Genomic DNA, 15929 nt, shown 5'->3' on the forward strand with positions numbered 1-15929 from the left:
ACTTTACCTTTTCATAAGGAGTAAAAGGAGAAAAAGACCCCCAAACTTTGTAACACAATTTCTCCCGAGTACGGAGATACCCCATATATGGCCCTAAACTGTTTCCTTGAAATACGACAGGGCTCTGAAGTGAGAGAGCGCCATGCCCATTTGAGGTCTAAATTGGGGATTTTAATCCACCACAAAAATACCCTACGGCAGTGTTTCCCAAACAGGGTGTCCCCAGCTGTTGCAAAACTCCCAGCATGCCACGACAGTCAGTGGCTGTCCGGCAATACTGGGAGTTGTTGTTTTTCAACAGCTGGAGGCTCCGTTTTGGAAACAGTGCTGTACAAGACATTGTTTTTATTTTTATTGGGGGTGGGGGGACTGTGTAGGGGTATGTGTATATGTAGTGTTTTACTTTTTATTTAGTGTAGGTGTAGTGTAGTGTTTTTAGGGTACATTCACATGGGCGGGTTTACAATGAGTTTCTCGCTGGGAGGTTGAGCTGCGGCGGAAAATTTGCTGCATCTCAAACTTGCAGCAGAAAACTTGCTGTAAACGTACCCGTGTGAATGTACCCTGTACTTAACTCAGTGTTTTTCGAAACCAGTGTGCCTCCAGCTGTTGCAAAACTAGAACTCCCAGTATGTACAGTCTCTCAGTGCATGCTGGGAGTTGTATTTTTGCAACAGCTGGAGGCACACTGGTTGCAAAACACTTAGTTAAGTAACAAACTCAGTTTCACAACCAATGTGTCTCCAGCTGTAGCAAAACTGTAACAATCAGCATGCATTGACAGTCAAAGGGCATGCTGATAGTTCTAGTTTTGCAACAGCTGGATGCACACTGCTACAACTCCCAGCATGCCCTTTGGTAGTCTGTGTATGTTGGGAGTTGTAGTTATGCAACAGCTGCTCCTGTCACCATCACTGATTCTGAGGGGACCCCCACTGGACCAGGGCAAGGTAAGAGACCCCCGCTGGCCCTGATCGCCATCATTTTCACTCTCCCGATCGCCGCCCAGCAGGGTCGTGATTGGTCGGTCGTTCCGACCGATCAATCACGTGATCGTGAGGTGGCACCTGTGCCACCTCACTCCTGCTGGGTAAGGGTGAATGGGGCTGTTTCGGACAGCCCTATTCACCCTTTTTTGTCCGGGTCACCGGGTCACCAGAGACCCGATTGACCCGGAATAGCCGCAAATGGCCGGTCTGAATTGACATGGAGGGGGTTTCAGGACCCCCCCAGGGGTTTGTACGGGGTGCCTGCTGATAGATATCAGCAGGCATCCCGGTCTGGTCCCCACCCGGTGAGCGGCGGGTCCGGAAAGGCTCAGGGTGTACAGGTACGCCCTGAGTCCTTAAGGATCAGGGATGCAGGGCGTATGTATATGCCCTGCATCCCCAATAGGTTAAGTTAAGGGTGCCAATAATTTTGTCCAGCCCATTTTTGGAGTTTGGCGTGACATTATGTCCAATTTGCTTTTTTCCTCTCTTTTTTGGTTTAGTTCCAATACACACAAAGGAAATAAACATGTGTATAGCAAAACATGTGTTACTGCAATCCTTTTCTGTGAGAAATACTTCATTTTCTAGAAAAATTTCAGGGGTGTCAACATTGACAGCCATGACTTGTATAAACATTAATCATACATAAACACATCTATCGTACATTTACACATCTGTCATACATACACACATCCATTGTACATTTACACATTTATCATACATGCATACATATCAATCATACATACACACATCTATTATACATACATTAATGATACATATTCACATCAATTATACATACATCTATCATACTTACACACAATAATCATACATACCCACATCAATCATACATACACCAGTCATATACACATCTATCATACACAAATATACACATCCCCCCTTCCCAGTGCTTGGTCTCCTTATCACCTTAAGTGAGCCCCTCACCCATCCAGACCCAGCCCACCCCCCACTCTCCATCCTCGGTCTCCTCAATAACAATTCCACCAGCCCCCCCGGTCTCCTCAATACAAACTACATTGTATATTATTATGGTGCAAAGAAGGAAGGTGTTAACTAAAAAATACAAGACTTGTTAAAACAAATACTTACAGTCATCTTTATTTAAACACCATCACAACACATGATCAGGTAATGTATTATACACAAGTGATATCAGCATAAATAATATTTAACTGTAAATAACAATACATTTCTACTCATAAACACTTTGTCTTGCTGACAATTATGGAGGTATGGGTAATTCATTTACTGTACTACATTTAAGTTTGTTCTGATAAGCATGATGGAAATATCAAGTTCAAATGTATTTGTTTTCTTGTAACAACATGACCCTGACCTACAGTAGTGGTTTTCTCACCATAGTGAGAAATGGCATATCACTAGGGATGACCCCCTCCAATCATCACACCAGTGTTTTCTTGTACAGCAATGTTCCAGGCCAAGCCTCATTCTCTTGACTGGAGTTGTGTTTCAGTTTCTTACACAGCAGGCAGCTATAAATGCCACTGAGCAAAATAAATGTCAAAGGGACATCTGTCCTTTAATTTTCTCCGATCCGTAGAGGCCCAAGATGTGTACTGCCCCAATCAGAATGTTAAGGCATATCCTAGCAATATGTTGCAACTTTATAACATAAAATTGAACAAATACACAGTTCAGGAATAATAAAAAAAAATGTCCACAACAGAAGATACCTGATATAGTTTTGATCATGAATAGTTTTACAAAAATAAAAATCTGGAATTAGTCATCAACTTCCTCAATGACTTCTTCCATTGCATTGATGGTCTGCTGTACTAAACTTTAAAGAAGATCTATCACCAAAGACAAAAATGTTTAATATGTGTACATGGATGTGATTTTAGCACGTGCAAATTTGGTGTGATACACTTTAATAAAGAAGCATAGTAGTTCTCTCAACTACAGAGAACATGTGGCAGTTTTACAGATAGTGGAAGACAGCAGTTTATCAGCACAGAGAACAGGGCTTAGTCATCTCCATTCCTGGACAGGACAGGAAAACAATGCAAAAATAAATATTGTTTGATCAAAAATCCAAAGGAAAAATGAAAAAATCATTCATGCCCAATCTGATTGGAATTTGTTTTTTAAAGGTTACGCCTCTGATTTTTTTCAAAGTTTAATTTTTGATAAAGCTTTTTAACTTGACATATAATTAAAATTGGGCAAATCCCTATTTCTAACAACAAACATATAAAATCCAACATTTGTTATATAACCCCATTAATATTTTTAAAAATGTTTACTTAGTGTGTAGTAAACGTATATAGCTAACAGTCAACATTCAGAACTAACTGTTGACAGATCTTATTTATTTTATTGTCTACTTGATTAACCAGGACAGTTCAGTACAATAACACATTTATTTATGATGTTTATTATCACAAAAGCAACAACACAGTTGATTAATTAATTACGGTAGATAACACAGGAATTTAAAATACATTGCGCTACAAGGCTTTGTACTTTTAATGACCCATTTAGACCCACAGTCCATTTGAAATAGTTTTTACTCAAAGTACTAAATAAAAATACATAAAAATATATCACTTAACAGCAGCTTGTTAATGGTTTCTGAGTAGTAAAACCGACTCACAACTGAAACCACGAAAAAAGCCAAGGCAATGAAAAAAATTATATTTAAATTTTATAATACTGTGAATCCAAGGTAGAGGATCAGTTTATAGGGGTTGTCCATATTTTTTTTTTTTTTTTTGCCATAGGCAATTCCAATGATCTAAGATGCAGCTCATGTTATATGTAATGGAGCTGAACTGCAATATAAGACATATCTCATTGCTCTGCAATGTTAAAAAGGCACCCAGAAAATAAATTGAGAGCTGGCCATACACACGCAGCATGCTCCCTTTATTCTGCGGTGCAATTTACCTCTGTTCTATAAATCAGTTCTACAAGTTAGATGATGTTAACATGATAGAATGGGAATACCCCTTTAGGGTAGGGTCACACGTGCCATATTTTGCTGCCTATTTGCTGCTGCGTATTTTCCTACCCATTGAAATCAATGGGTAGCAAAATTAGCTGTATATTTTGCTACTCATTGATGGGTATAAAAATACACAGCAGTAAGTATGCAGCAATATATGGCACGTGTGACCCTACCCTTAAAGAGTACCCGTCATCAAACCATATTTTCTAAACCAACTAAGGTTATATTCCCTAACTACTCCCAACACTTCCCCTGCCCTTAAAAAATTTTTCCGAGCTTTAAAAAGCTCTGTATCGTGACTTTCACCTTGCTCACGTTGTCTGAGCTCCCGGCAGGAGAAAGTAGATGTTCCCCAGCAGGTGCGGCGTCACTGAAGCCTGCGAGAGCTGTGCCTTGCCATGCCCCGCACGCACTTCCTGAGTTTCGACTTCTGCAAGTTCGGGTGGAGGCCAAACTAACTGTTTGACTTGTGGCAGGAAACAGAGCCACCTAGTGGCAGTTTTTTCAATCACATTAAAAACATATAAAGGTTGAGAATTTTAACAGCAAGTATACAGCAAAGTGTCTTTTAATTACACAAGGAACAATATATTTAAAGTTTAGTTTGGTGACAAGTACTCTATAAAGAAATTAGCTCATGTTCTTACTGATACTGTTTACAGTTTTCTTTCTACTTAGACACAGACTGGGGAAAAAAGGTAATAATATTGTGTGAGGCAAAGGTTTGCATGAGTAATATACTGTACATATTCGTATATTCATTAAACTACAGCAACAAATATTGAATGTGAGACGATTACTGAGATTTAGGGCAAAGTCCAAGAATGCAAGCAATTCAAGTATTATTGACTATGTTTCCTTTGGCAACCAAAAGCCTATTATACCCATATTACATTTTCTGGTCACTACATAACCCTAAGAGAACAATCACAATTTTATTTAGAATGATTTCTATTAAATACTATTTCTTATCCTACGCATGGATTAACAGCCTCTTCTGTATGGATCCTTGGTCAAGGGTACACACCCTATTCATTCTTAAAGGGGTACTCCTGTGAAAAACTTTTTTTTTTTAAATCAACTGGTGCCAGAAAGTTAAACACATTTGTAAATTACTTCTATTAAAAAATCTTAATCCTTCCTGTACTTATTAGCTGCTGAATACTACAGCGGAAATTCTTTTCTATTTGAAACACAGAGCTGTCTGCTGACATCATGAGCACATGCTCTCTGCTGACATCTCTGTCCATTTTAGGAACTGTCCAGAAAAGCATATGTTTGCTATGGGGATTTCCTTTTACTCTGGACAGTTCCTAAAATGGACAGAGATGTCTGCAGAGAGCACTGTGCTCGTGATGTCAGCAGACAGCTTTGTGTTTCAAACGGAAAATAATTTCCACTGTAGTATTCAGCAGCTAATAAGTACAGGAAGGATTGAGATTCTTTAATAGAAGCAATTTACAAATCTGTTTAACTTTCTGGCACCAGTTGATTTAAAAAAAAAGTTTTTCACCGGAGTACCCCTTTAAGTACAAACAGACAAGAAAGATGTAAGATTCCTTGGTATCTTTATGGTCATTGTGAAATCATTAGTTGTTTATCATGTCTACAATTTTAATATAAATATTCTGCATCGTTAACCATTTATTAACACTATATGCAATGGCCCATGTTTATTAACCTGTCTGAAACAAAAACTGTCTGGTTTCCTAACAGCAACCAATCATAGCTCAGCTTTTGTTTTACCAGAGCAATTTGAGAAATTAAAGCTCAGCTGTAATTGATTGCTATTAGTAAACCAGAGAAAATGTATTTTACATTGGCACAATACACTGATAATATAAAAGACAGTGGCCCTAATTTACTAAGAGTGTTGTGTAGGTTTCTTTGTGGGTTTTAATTCCCTACAATTTTTCCCAAGGTATTTACTAAGGTTTCCCTACATTTTGCTTTTTTATTTACACATGTTCTGATCTGTGGGGTTTTCCTCAGCTGAAATCCACCACATTTTCTTTGGAAACCTTAGTAAATATGTTGAGTTTTTGTGAAAATGTCGAAAGCACACCAATTTTCAGTGACCACACCTCTTCTCCCAACAGCCACGCCCCTTTTTCAGGTTTTCTCAGTAAAATGGAGAGTTAGTCGAGTTCTTTTTCAATTCTGGCGCAAATTTTGGTGCAAATTCTGGCACAGAGTGCCCATGAAAACATGTTGGGTTTGCAAAAGTAAATGCGGGCCAGTGTCTGCCACAGTGTGCGCCAGGAAAATCCGACAAACCCGACATTGCACTGTGAAAAGGCAAAAAAGGGGCATGGTCTGTTGCAAAGAAAAAGCTGGCCAGAAAATGTTCCCTACTTGTAAATCTGTGATCCCCATAGTAAATAAGGTGGAATCCTGCAAGTCTGAAACAACATTTCCGACTGTTAAAAACCCGACACTCTTAGTAAATGAGGCCCAATGGGGAGAATGTATTAAAAGGGTTTATAGGAAAAATTTGTTTTTGCCCATAGCAACCAATCAGAGCTCAGCTTTCATTTTTTAAACTGCACTAGTATAATGAAAGTTAAAGGGGTACTCCGGTGGTCAACGTGTTTTTCCGTTTTTGACTTACCCTATTTGTTTTGTTTCATTTCTATTCTTGTTGTTTAAGCTACTCTATTTCCGTTCTTTGTTGTCTTTTTATCCCCCACTTTGTTTTCCTATCTTTGCTTCTATTTCCTGTTTCTTTCTATGCTAAAAACTACAAATCCCAGCATGCCACATGTCTTGCTGGTTTGGGGCGGCTCCTTTTTTTTGTTTGTTTGTTTGTTCCGCCCTTTACCCATCCTACTATTTTCCCAGGTTGGCCCCCTTATACACAGCACACTAATATAATCAGCCTTGGTTGGGATACACTGTCATACACACACAAAAGGGACTACAACTTCCAGCATGTGTCATTCAGGAGTCTTCAGTCTGTGGTATAACACCAGCATGCTACCTCTGTAGTCTCCTGGGGGTTGTAGTTAACCACACCTCTGTAGGGCATACACCAGTGTTTCCCAACTAGGGTGCCTCCAGGTGTTGCAAAACTACAACTCCCAGCATGACCTGACAGCCTTTGGGCATGCTAGGAGTTGTAGTTTTGCAACAGCTGGAGGCACACTGGTTGGGAAACACTGGTGTAACATGATGTGTATGCTGAATAGGCTAGAACAGTGTTTGCCAACCAGTGAGCCTCCAGCTGTTGCAAATCTACAACTCCCAGCATGCCCAAAGTCTGTCAGGGCATGCTGGGAGTTGTAGTTTTGCAACAGCTGGAGGCACACTGGTTTGTAAACACTAGCATACACACACACAACAGGGACTACAACTCCCAGCATGTGTCATTCAGGAGTCCCCCCCCCCCTCCCCTTCACATATAGGGGGAGATTTATCAAAACCTTTGCAGAGGAAAACTTGCCCAGTTGCCCATAGCAACCAGATTGCTTCTTTCATTTTTATGAAGGCCTGTGAAAAATGAAAGAAGTAATCTGATTGGTTGCTATGGGCAACTTGACAAGTTTTCCTTTGCACAGGTTTTGATAAATCTCCCCCATAGAGATCATTCCCAGTATGAGATTTATTCCCCTGCAGTCCATACATCCCCAGCCCGTGCACCTTCTCATCCTCCCCTTCAGATAACACTTATCTTCTCTGTGAGGTCCTTCTCCTGTGCAGACCTGTGTCCTTAGAATACAGAGTGGGGGAGGGGAGGAGCTGTGTACTCAGCTGGATGAGATGAGGGGGCGTGGCTTATTTCTCATGCAGACAGAGAGAGAGAGAAAAAAAAAAAAGCTGTGACATCTTGTCCACAACAGACTCAGAACTGTGGACAACAGTAAGGCTAGGTTCAGACTACGGAATCTCCAGGCAGAAAATTTCCGCCCGGAGATTCCGAGTGCGGCCAGCGCCGGCTGAATCAGTCGGCGCTAGGACCGCGCGGACACTGCAGTCTCCAATAGACTGCAATGTGTTCCGCGCAGCTTTCCGCCTGAACAAAGAGCACCGCCTTTCTTCAGGCGGAAATTTCTAAGTGGATTTTCTAAGCGGATTATCCGCTTCACAAATTCTGAGGTGTGAATTTGTGAACGGAAACCCATTCACTACACTAGACATTTTAGCAAGTGGAATTTCGGACGGAAATTTTACGACTGAATTTCTGTTGGAAATTCCGTAGTCTGAACCTAGCCTAAAAGAAAACCCTCTGAACTACAGAACTTCCTGCCCAACAAACAGGTAAGAAAAACACACACATGCTGCCAAAATATATAACACATGTATATTGCAAAAAAACTAAACTTACAAAGAAGATGCCATATAGTCAAAAAAAATTAACCACCGGAGTACCCCTTTAAGCTCTGATAGCTTGCTATGTGAAACACATACCAGGCATTTACCAAGTGTTTACATAGCGACTCAAATAATCTGTAAATAGCATGTTAATACATTTTATTCTGGCATCCTGGATTTATTAGACCTCCAATACATCATATCTAACTGCTTGACCTATATTACAATAAATACATAATGGAGGCATTTATCAGTTCTAATTCAAAGAAAAAGTTTAGCAGTTATCCACTATAACCAGATTTCCGGGGCACCTTATTTTTTGTAAAAAAATAAATAAAAAAAAACATAAGCTGAAAGGTCCCTATAGGCAATCCCTGCACTTTTACTTTGCGCCAGTATTGACAAACTCCCCAAATGACTCTTGTCTTCCTAATGCCTTACTACTCTTGGACCCCACTAAGCTTTTGTCTCTCCATCTGGTACCCCATTGGAACAATTTAAGTCCTGTAGTTGAACAGCAGCTGGATCCTTTTGTTTTATTGCTTGAGCTTCAAGAAGATGGCGGCGATATATTAGTAGGTATCCCGGAAGGATGAATCCAGCAAAGGAAAATATTAACAGGCCCATATTTACCTACAAGAGAAAAACTGTTAGAACTATTGGAGAAAAAAAAAGGTAAAAAGAAAAATGATCAAATCTACTAATACATTTCAGGTAAAAATATTTTAGTGTGCTTATCATTTGTATATAACTTTTTATATAATGTAGATAAAAACATTATGGGGGAGATTTATCAAAACCTGTCCAGAGGAAAAGTTAATCAGATGCCCATAGCAACCAATCAGATTGCTTCTTTCAGGCCTTGTTAAAAGTGAGTGAGTGGTTGCTATGGACAACTGGGCAACTTTTCCTCTGGACTGGTTTTGATGATTCTCGCCCTACATGTATACTTGTATTATACATTTGCTAAAAAAAAAATTGTATATTTTTGGGAGACAGCTTGTGTGTCTCCGTGCCGAGACACAATACAGAAAGTATGGGTGGGACATGCCTCCCACACAACAGTCTGATTGACAAGCCAGTAGCATTCACAGAGCGCAGCTTGTGCCACCTACACTTCCTGTATTGCGTCTCAGCACAGACACACAGGCAATAGCTGCAGGGACAAGACAGCATTTTACCCAAAAATATACATATTTGCTAACCAATGTATATTACAAATATACATATAATGTTATTATCTACATTATATAAAAAGTGTTTATAACTGGCAGGTACACTTTAATCTTGATTGATGCAATATAAATAGGAAACTATTTCTGGGTAAATTATATAATAACTCTTTATTTATATAGCGCGCACAGATTCCGCAGTGCTGTACTCTCAAATTGGTCCCTGTCTCCATTGGGGCTCACAACCTAAACATCAGTATGTTTTGAAGTCAATGTTGTTTTTCAATAAATTCCTTGTTTATTTAAAGGGGTATTCCGGGCAAAAACATCTTATCGAAAGGATAGGGTATTAGATGTCTGGTCGTGGAGGGCCCGCCGCTGGGACCCCCCGCGATCTCCCTGCATCAGCCCGCATTCTATGCATAACTGCATCTGCAGTTTCGGAAACCGCCGGGCTTCCGAGACGGGGACGTGACATGACACCATGCCCCCTCCATTCATGTCTATGGGAGGGGGCGTTGCGGCCATTACGCCCCCTCCCATAGAAATGAATGGTGGGGGCATGGCGTGACATCACGTCCCCATCTCGGAAGCCCGACGGTTTCGGAAACTGCAGACGCAGCTGCGCATGGAATGCGGGCTGCTGCAGAGAGATCGCAGGGGGTCCCAGCGGCGGGTCCCCCGCGATCAGACATCTTATTCCCTATCCTTTTGATAGGGGATAAGATGTTTTTGCCTGGAATACCCCTTTAATATTTTTAGCTATTTATTGTGGGTTTTGACTAAATAAAGACAAGCTTAGGAGTAATTCATACCACGTATTGACCCACATGTATCAATTTTCCTGAAACTCAAACTGTCCATTTTTTTCCACAGCAACCAATCACAGCTCATCTTTCATTTTAACAGAGCTCTTTAACCCCTTAAAGACCATTTTGGCCTTAAAGACACAGTCAGTGAGTCATAAAAATGAAACATTTGAATTTTTGCACTAAAATGCTAATGTAACCCCAATTTTTCATTTCCACAAGGGGTAAAAGGAGAAAAAGCTCCCCAGAATGTGTTACCCAATTTTTCCAGAGTATAAAAGTGGACGTAAAGTGCTGTGGGGAAGCACGGCCAAGCTCAGAAGGGAAGAAGCGCCATTTAGCTTTTTGAGAGAGAATTTGGCTGGAATAGTTTTTGGGGCCACGCCGCATTTAGAAACCCCTCATGGTGCCAGAACAGCAGGAAGGAATTTAATGAATGACATTTTGGAACAATAGGCTGTGAAAATGCTGGTTTAACCCCAAATTGAACATTTTCACAATGGGTAAAAAGAGAAAAAAAAAAAAAATGTGTTACCCAATTTATCCTATGTATGAAAGTTCCCCATATGTGGGCATAAAGTTTGGGTGTGTGAAAGTGATCTTTCACTTTACCAGAGCTCCTTAGCTGAACTGTAATTGGTTGCTGGGGGAAAATCAATCTATTTTTGCTCTCACACAGTTTGATAAATCTGGGCCTAAATGCTTACTGCACCACTTGTTACACTCCACCCCCAGACATCTTATCCCCTATAGGATAGGGGATAAGATGTCTGATCGCGGGGGTCCCGCCGCTGGGGATCCCCGTATTCTACCATGCGGCACCCACCTGTAACGGCTTCTGGAACCGCTGGAGGCCCTCAGGCTAATACCATCCCAACCATGGGAATGTAAGATCGTGATGTCATGACTCCGCCCCGGGTGACGTCACACCCCGCCCCCTCAACACAAGTGACAGCTTTCACGCCCCCTCCCATAAACTTTCATTGAGGGGGCGGGTGTGACGTCACACGGGGGCGGAGCCGTGACATCACAATCTTACGTCCCCGTGATCGGGATGGTATTAGCCTGAGGGCCTCCAGTGGTTCCGGAAGCCGTTACAGGTGGGTGCCGCAGTGGTAGAATGCAGGGGTCCCCAGCGGCGGGACCCCCGCGATCAGACATCTTATCCCCTATCCTTTGGATAGGAGATAAGATGTCTAGGGGCGGAGTACCCTTTAAGAGGTGCTGTTTCCAAATGAGGTCACATGTCTGTTTGTTTGTTTTTGTAGTGTTTATGTCAGAACCTCTGCAGCGATCAGCCAGCCCTGTGCAAATTACCAATTTAGGCCTCAAATGGACATGATGCACTCTCACTCCTGAGCAATGTTGTGCTCAGGAGTGAGACAACCCCAGCATAATCTTTTACACTAACATGCTCGTGCAGCCCCAAATTTTCAATTTTCACAAGTGGTAAAAGGAAAAAAATAAATAAATAAGTAACTCAATTTCTCATGACTACAGAAATACCCCATATGTGGACAATAGCTGTGAGCTCTGGAGTGAAAGAGCACCACTCACATTTGAGGCCTAAATTAGGAATTTTCCCAGGGGTGGCTGACCATTGCAGAGATTGAGAGCATCTCACATGGAGGAGATGTGCTGGCTTGCGACTTTAGGGCCAACTTGCAACTCGTAAAGTCACCGAAATATACACCTCCTCTATAGGTGGTGTATATTTCTGCACCCAGTGCAAGAGCAGCCACAAAGCCGCTGGACTTACTGAGAGGACGAGGCCTCAATATGTCCTTACTTCAGCTGCATTGATGGGGATTTATCTAGCGGGCCTAGCCAAAAAAGCATTGGGGTGCTGGGCCACAAACTGTTGAGCAAACAAGTTTGTATGAGCCGGTATTAAGTTGACAAATTCTTTGCTGAAAAAACAAAAGGTAAAGTCCAATTCAGTGAAAACTGTGGTGTCAATATGGATTTCTGGATGGCCAACACACCAAGAAATCAGTGGCTCATAACCATCCAGAACTGGGGACAGGGGGAATTGAACGGAGACAGGGTCACCAGTATGAGGGGGCTCTAAAGGCATTGCCCTGTGGCACTGCCTTCTAGGGGGCTTATCATCACAGATGATGACAAGGGGGAGGAGTAAGTAATGGGGGGCCTTTACATTTTATAGGGGTGGGTGTAAGTGTGCGTGTGTAAATGTGTGGTCTCAAAACTGTGGCCCTCCAGATGTTGCAAAACTACAACTTCCAGCATGCCCAGACAGCTAACGGCTACAGCCCCAGAACAGTGCTATTTGAAAGGTTCCGTTTTGCTCATGGAGTCTCATCATTGCAGTATGTAGGGCAGCTTTTTATAAACAGAACAGACATTGTGTGAAGGGACTATAGAGGGTGCAAAGGATGTAGTTGCACCTGGGTCCTAGGGCCTTATGTAGTCTAGTGGTTACTCACATAATGTCATATCTGTGTTCATTATCTCTGTACTGAGCTATCAATGTGTGCATTACCCTTTAATACTAATGCTGGGTTTTATAATACTTGTGCAGACAAATCATTGTGGTCTTCTGGTGATACACTGGGAATAGGTTGCACAATTAAACATCACTTAAATGGTCATCCTTATTAAAACTAATTTTTGCTATTGCACTCCTTATGGTAAATAAAAACTCTTTCTAATGTAGTTTGTTTAAAAAAAAATAAAAAAGAAGTTTTCTATGTTTTATTTGTGTTTAAAAAAAGCATTCACTAGGTGTCTTCCTACTTGTCCAGAGCACATTCCCCCGCCCCTTCCCATCTCTTGCAGAGACTTCGGACTCCTGCTGGCCTGGCAGAAGTCCAAAATCAGGAAAAGCAGTTTGGAGTGCTGAGGGGTGTATGTGCAGCCTTAGGCTGGGTTCACAACGCGTTTTTGCCATACTGTTTTCAATCAGTTTTTCTAAAGAAAACCATATGGCAGAAAAAACCCGGACGGAACTGTATGGGAAAAAGTAAACAGTATGCATTTTTAAACCGTATACTGTTTTTAAATGTGCAAACGGTTCCGTCAGTTTTTTGGTTTTTTTTAAACATTCGTTTTTGAAAATGTTGTCCATTGGGTGTTGGGTGGGGACTTTAGGATGCAAATGCGCATGTGCAAAGTAAAAACTGTATATGGTTTCCTGTATGGAACTGTATACATGTGCAAAGTAAAAACTGTATATGGTTTCCTGTATGGAACCGTATACATGTGCGGTTCCCATTGACGTCCATGTTATTTTAGAAAAACGGACAGAACCGTATGCACGTTTAAAAACGGTATACGTTTAAAAATGCATACTGTTAACTTTTTCCCATACGGTTCCATCCGTTTATTTTTTATTTTTTTTTGCCATACGGTTTTAGGCAGAGATCTTTCAATGAAGGCTGGTGGGCCGAAGGGACTGCCGCAATGACTTGTTCAGGCAGCATGAAGATTATGACAGATTACATTTAAAGGGGGTTATCCAAGAATTGAAAAACAGAGCTACTTTGTTCTGAAAACAACCCGTCATTTGGTTGTGTGTAATTTTACAACTTAACTCTATTCGCTTCATTGGAACTGAACTACAATGTTTTTTTTTGTTTTTGTTTTTTTAGATGTGGAATACATATTAATAACTATTATTCATTTTTCTCAGCAATATGTGTCTGGTAATTCAAAAGAGTAGAATCTTGCAATAAAAATCTAATGTATCTGACAGACAGCAATAGCACCAATGTTGAATAAATCTTGATTATGTCAAAAAAGATTACAATAAATATATCACAGACACTGACATTTCTGATGGGCACCCAGTGATAGATAGAATGTTGCCTGTCTGTACATATGTCTGTGTGTGTGTTTACCATACTGTTAACCCCTTAAGGACCCAGCCCATTTTCACCTTAAGGACCAGAGGATTTTTTGCACATCTGACCAGGGTCACTTTATACATTAATAACTCTGAGATGCTTTTACTTTTCATTCTGATTCAGAGATTGTTTTTCGTGACATATTCTACTTTATGTTAGTGATAAATTTTCATTGAAAATGTAGAATTTTTTTAAATTTGAAGCTCTCTGCTTGAAAGGAAAATAGACATACCAAATTAATTATATATTGATTCACATATACAATATGTCTACTTTATGTTTGCATCATAAACTTGACATGTCTTTACTTTTGGAAGACATAAGAGGGCTTCAAAGTTCAGCAGCAATTTTTGAATTTTTCACAGAATTTTTGAATTTTTTCCCCAAATCATTTTTTTTTTTACAAGGGGTAATAGGAGAAAATGCCCCCAAAATTTGTAACCCAATTTCTTCTGAGTATGGTAATACCCCATGTGTGGATGTCAAGTGCTCTGCTGGCGCACTACAATGCTCAGAAGAGAAGGAGAGCCATTGAGCTTTTGGAGAGAGAATTTGGTTGGAATAGAAGTTGGAGGCCTTGTGCATTTACAAAGCCCCCCGTGGTGCCAGAATAGTGGACCCCCCACATGTGATCCCATTTTGGAAACCTCACCCTTCACAGAATTTAATAAGGGGTACAGTGAGCATTTACGCCCCACAGGTGTCTGACAGATTTTTGGAACAGTGGTCCGTGAAAATGAAAAATGTAATTTGTCATTTGCACAGCCCACTGTTCCAAAGATCTGTCAAACACCAGTGGGGTGTAAATGTTCACTGCACCCCTTATTAAATTACGTGAGGTGTGTAGTTTCCAAAATGGGGTCACATGTGGGGGGGGGCACTGTTCTAGCACTATGGGGGCTTTGTAAACAATTTTCTCTCCAAAAGTCCAATGGCACTCATTCTCTTCTGAGCATTGTAGTTCGCCCGCAGAAAATGAAAAATTTAGGGTAACACCAGAATTTTAGTTAAAATTTTTTTTTTCATTTTCCCCATACTATTTTAACGTAAATTCATCAAACATCTGTGGGGTATTAAGGCTCACTATACCCCTTGTTACGTTCCGTGAGGGGAGTAGTTTCCAAAATGGGGTCACACGACCCCTGTAAAATCATCCACCCCTGTGGAAATCACCAATTTAGGCCTCAAATGTACATAGTGCGCTCTCACTCCTAAGCCTTGTTGTGCGTCCGCAGAGCATTTTACATATAGTCATGGCCGTAAATGTTGGATAGATAAGGATTTCAATAACACATGTTTTGCTATACACATGTCTATTCCCTTTGTGTGTATTGTAACTAAACCAAAAAAGGGAGGAAAAGAAGCTAATTGGACATAATGTCACACCAAACTCCAAAAATGGCTGGACAAAATTATTGGCACCCTTTCAAAATTGTGGAAAAATAAGATTGTTTCAAGCATGTGATGCCCCTTTAAACTCACCTGGGGCAAGTAACAGGTGTGGGCAATATAAAAATCACACCTGAAAGCAGATAAAAAGGAGAGAAGTTCAATTAGTATCTGCATTGTGTGTCTGTGTGTGCCACACTAAGCAAGGACAACAGAAAGAGGAGAAGAGAACTGTCTGAGGACTTGAGAACCAAAATTGTGGAAAAATATCAACAATCTCAAGGTTACAAGTCCATCTCCAGATATCTAGATTTGCCATTGTCCACAGTGCGCAACATTATCAAGAAGTTTGCAACCCATGGAACTGTAGCTAATTTCCCTGGGCATGGATGGAAGAGATA

General features: G+C 40.8%; 1 protein-coding gene across 1 annotated transcript in view; it reads right to left on the bottom strand.

Annotated features, from left to right (window-relative positions):
• Positions 1–7538: 7538 nt before the first annotated feature.
• Positions 7539–15929, bottom strand: part of SLC43A1 (solute carrier family 43 member 1) — a 154195-nt gene continuing 145804 nt past the window's right edge. Inside the window, exon 15 of the mRNA XM_056531175.1 lies at positions 7539–8925. Within this exon, the coding sequence (XP_056387150.1) occupies positions 8749–8925 (177 nt within the window). The 3' untranslated portion in view covers positions 7539–8748. The remainder of the gene's footprint in view (positions 8926–15929) is intronic.

This window comes from Hyla sarda, chromosome 7 (assembly GCF_029499605.1).
Source record: "Hyla sarda isolate aHylSar1 chromosome 7, aHylSar1.hap1, whole genome shotgun sequence".
Taxonomy (NCBI): Eukaryota; Metazoa; Chordata; class Amphibia; order Anura; family Hylidae; genus Hyla; species Hyla sarda.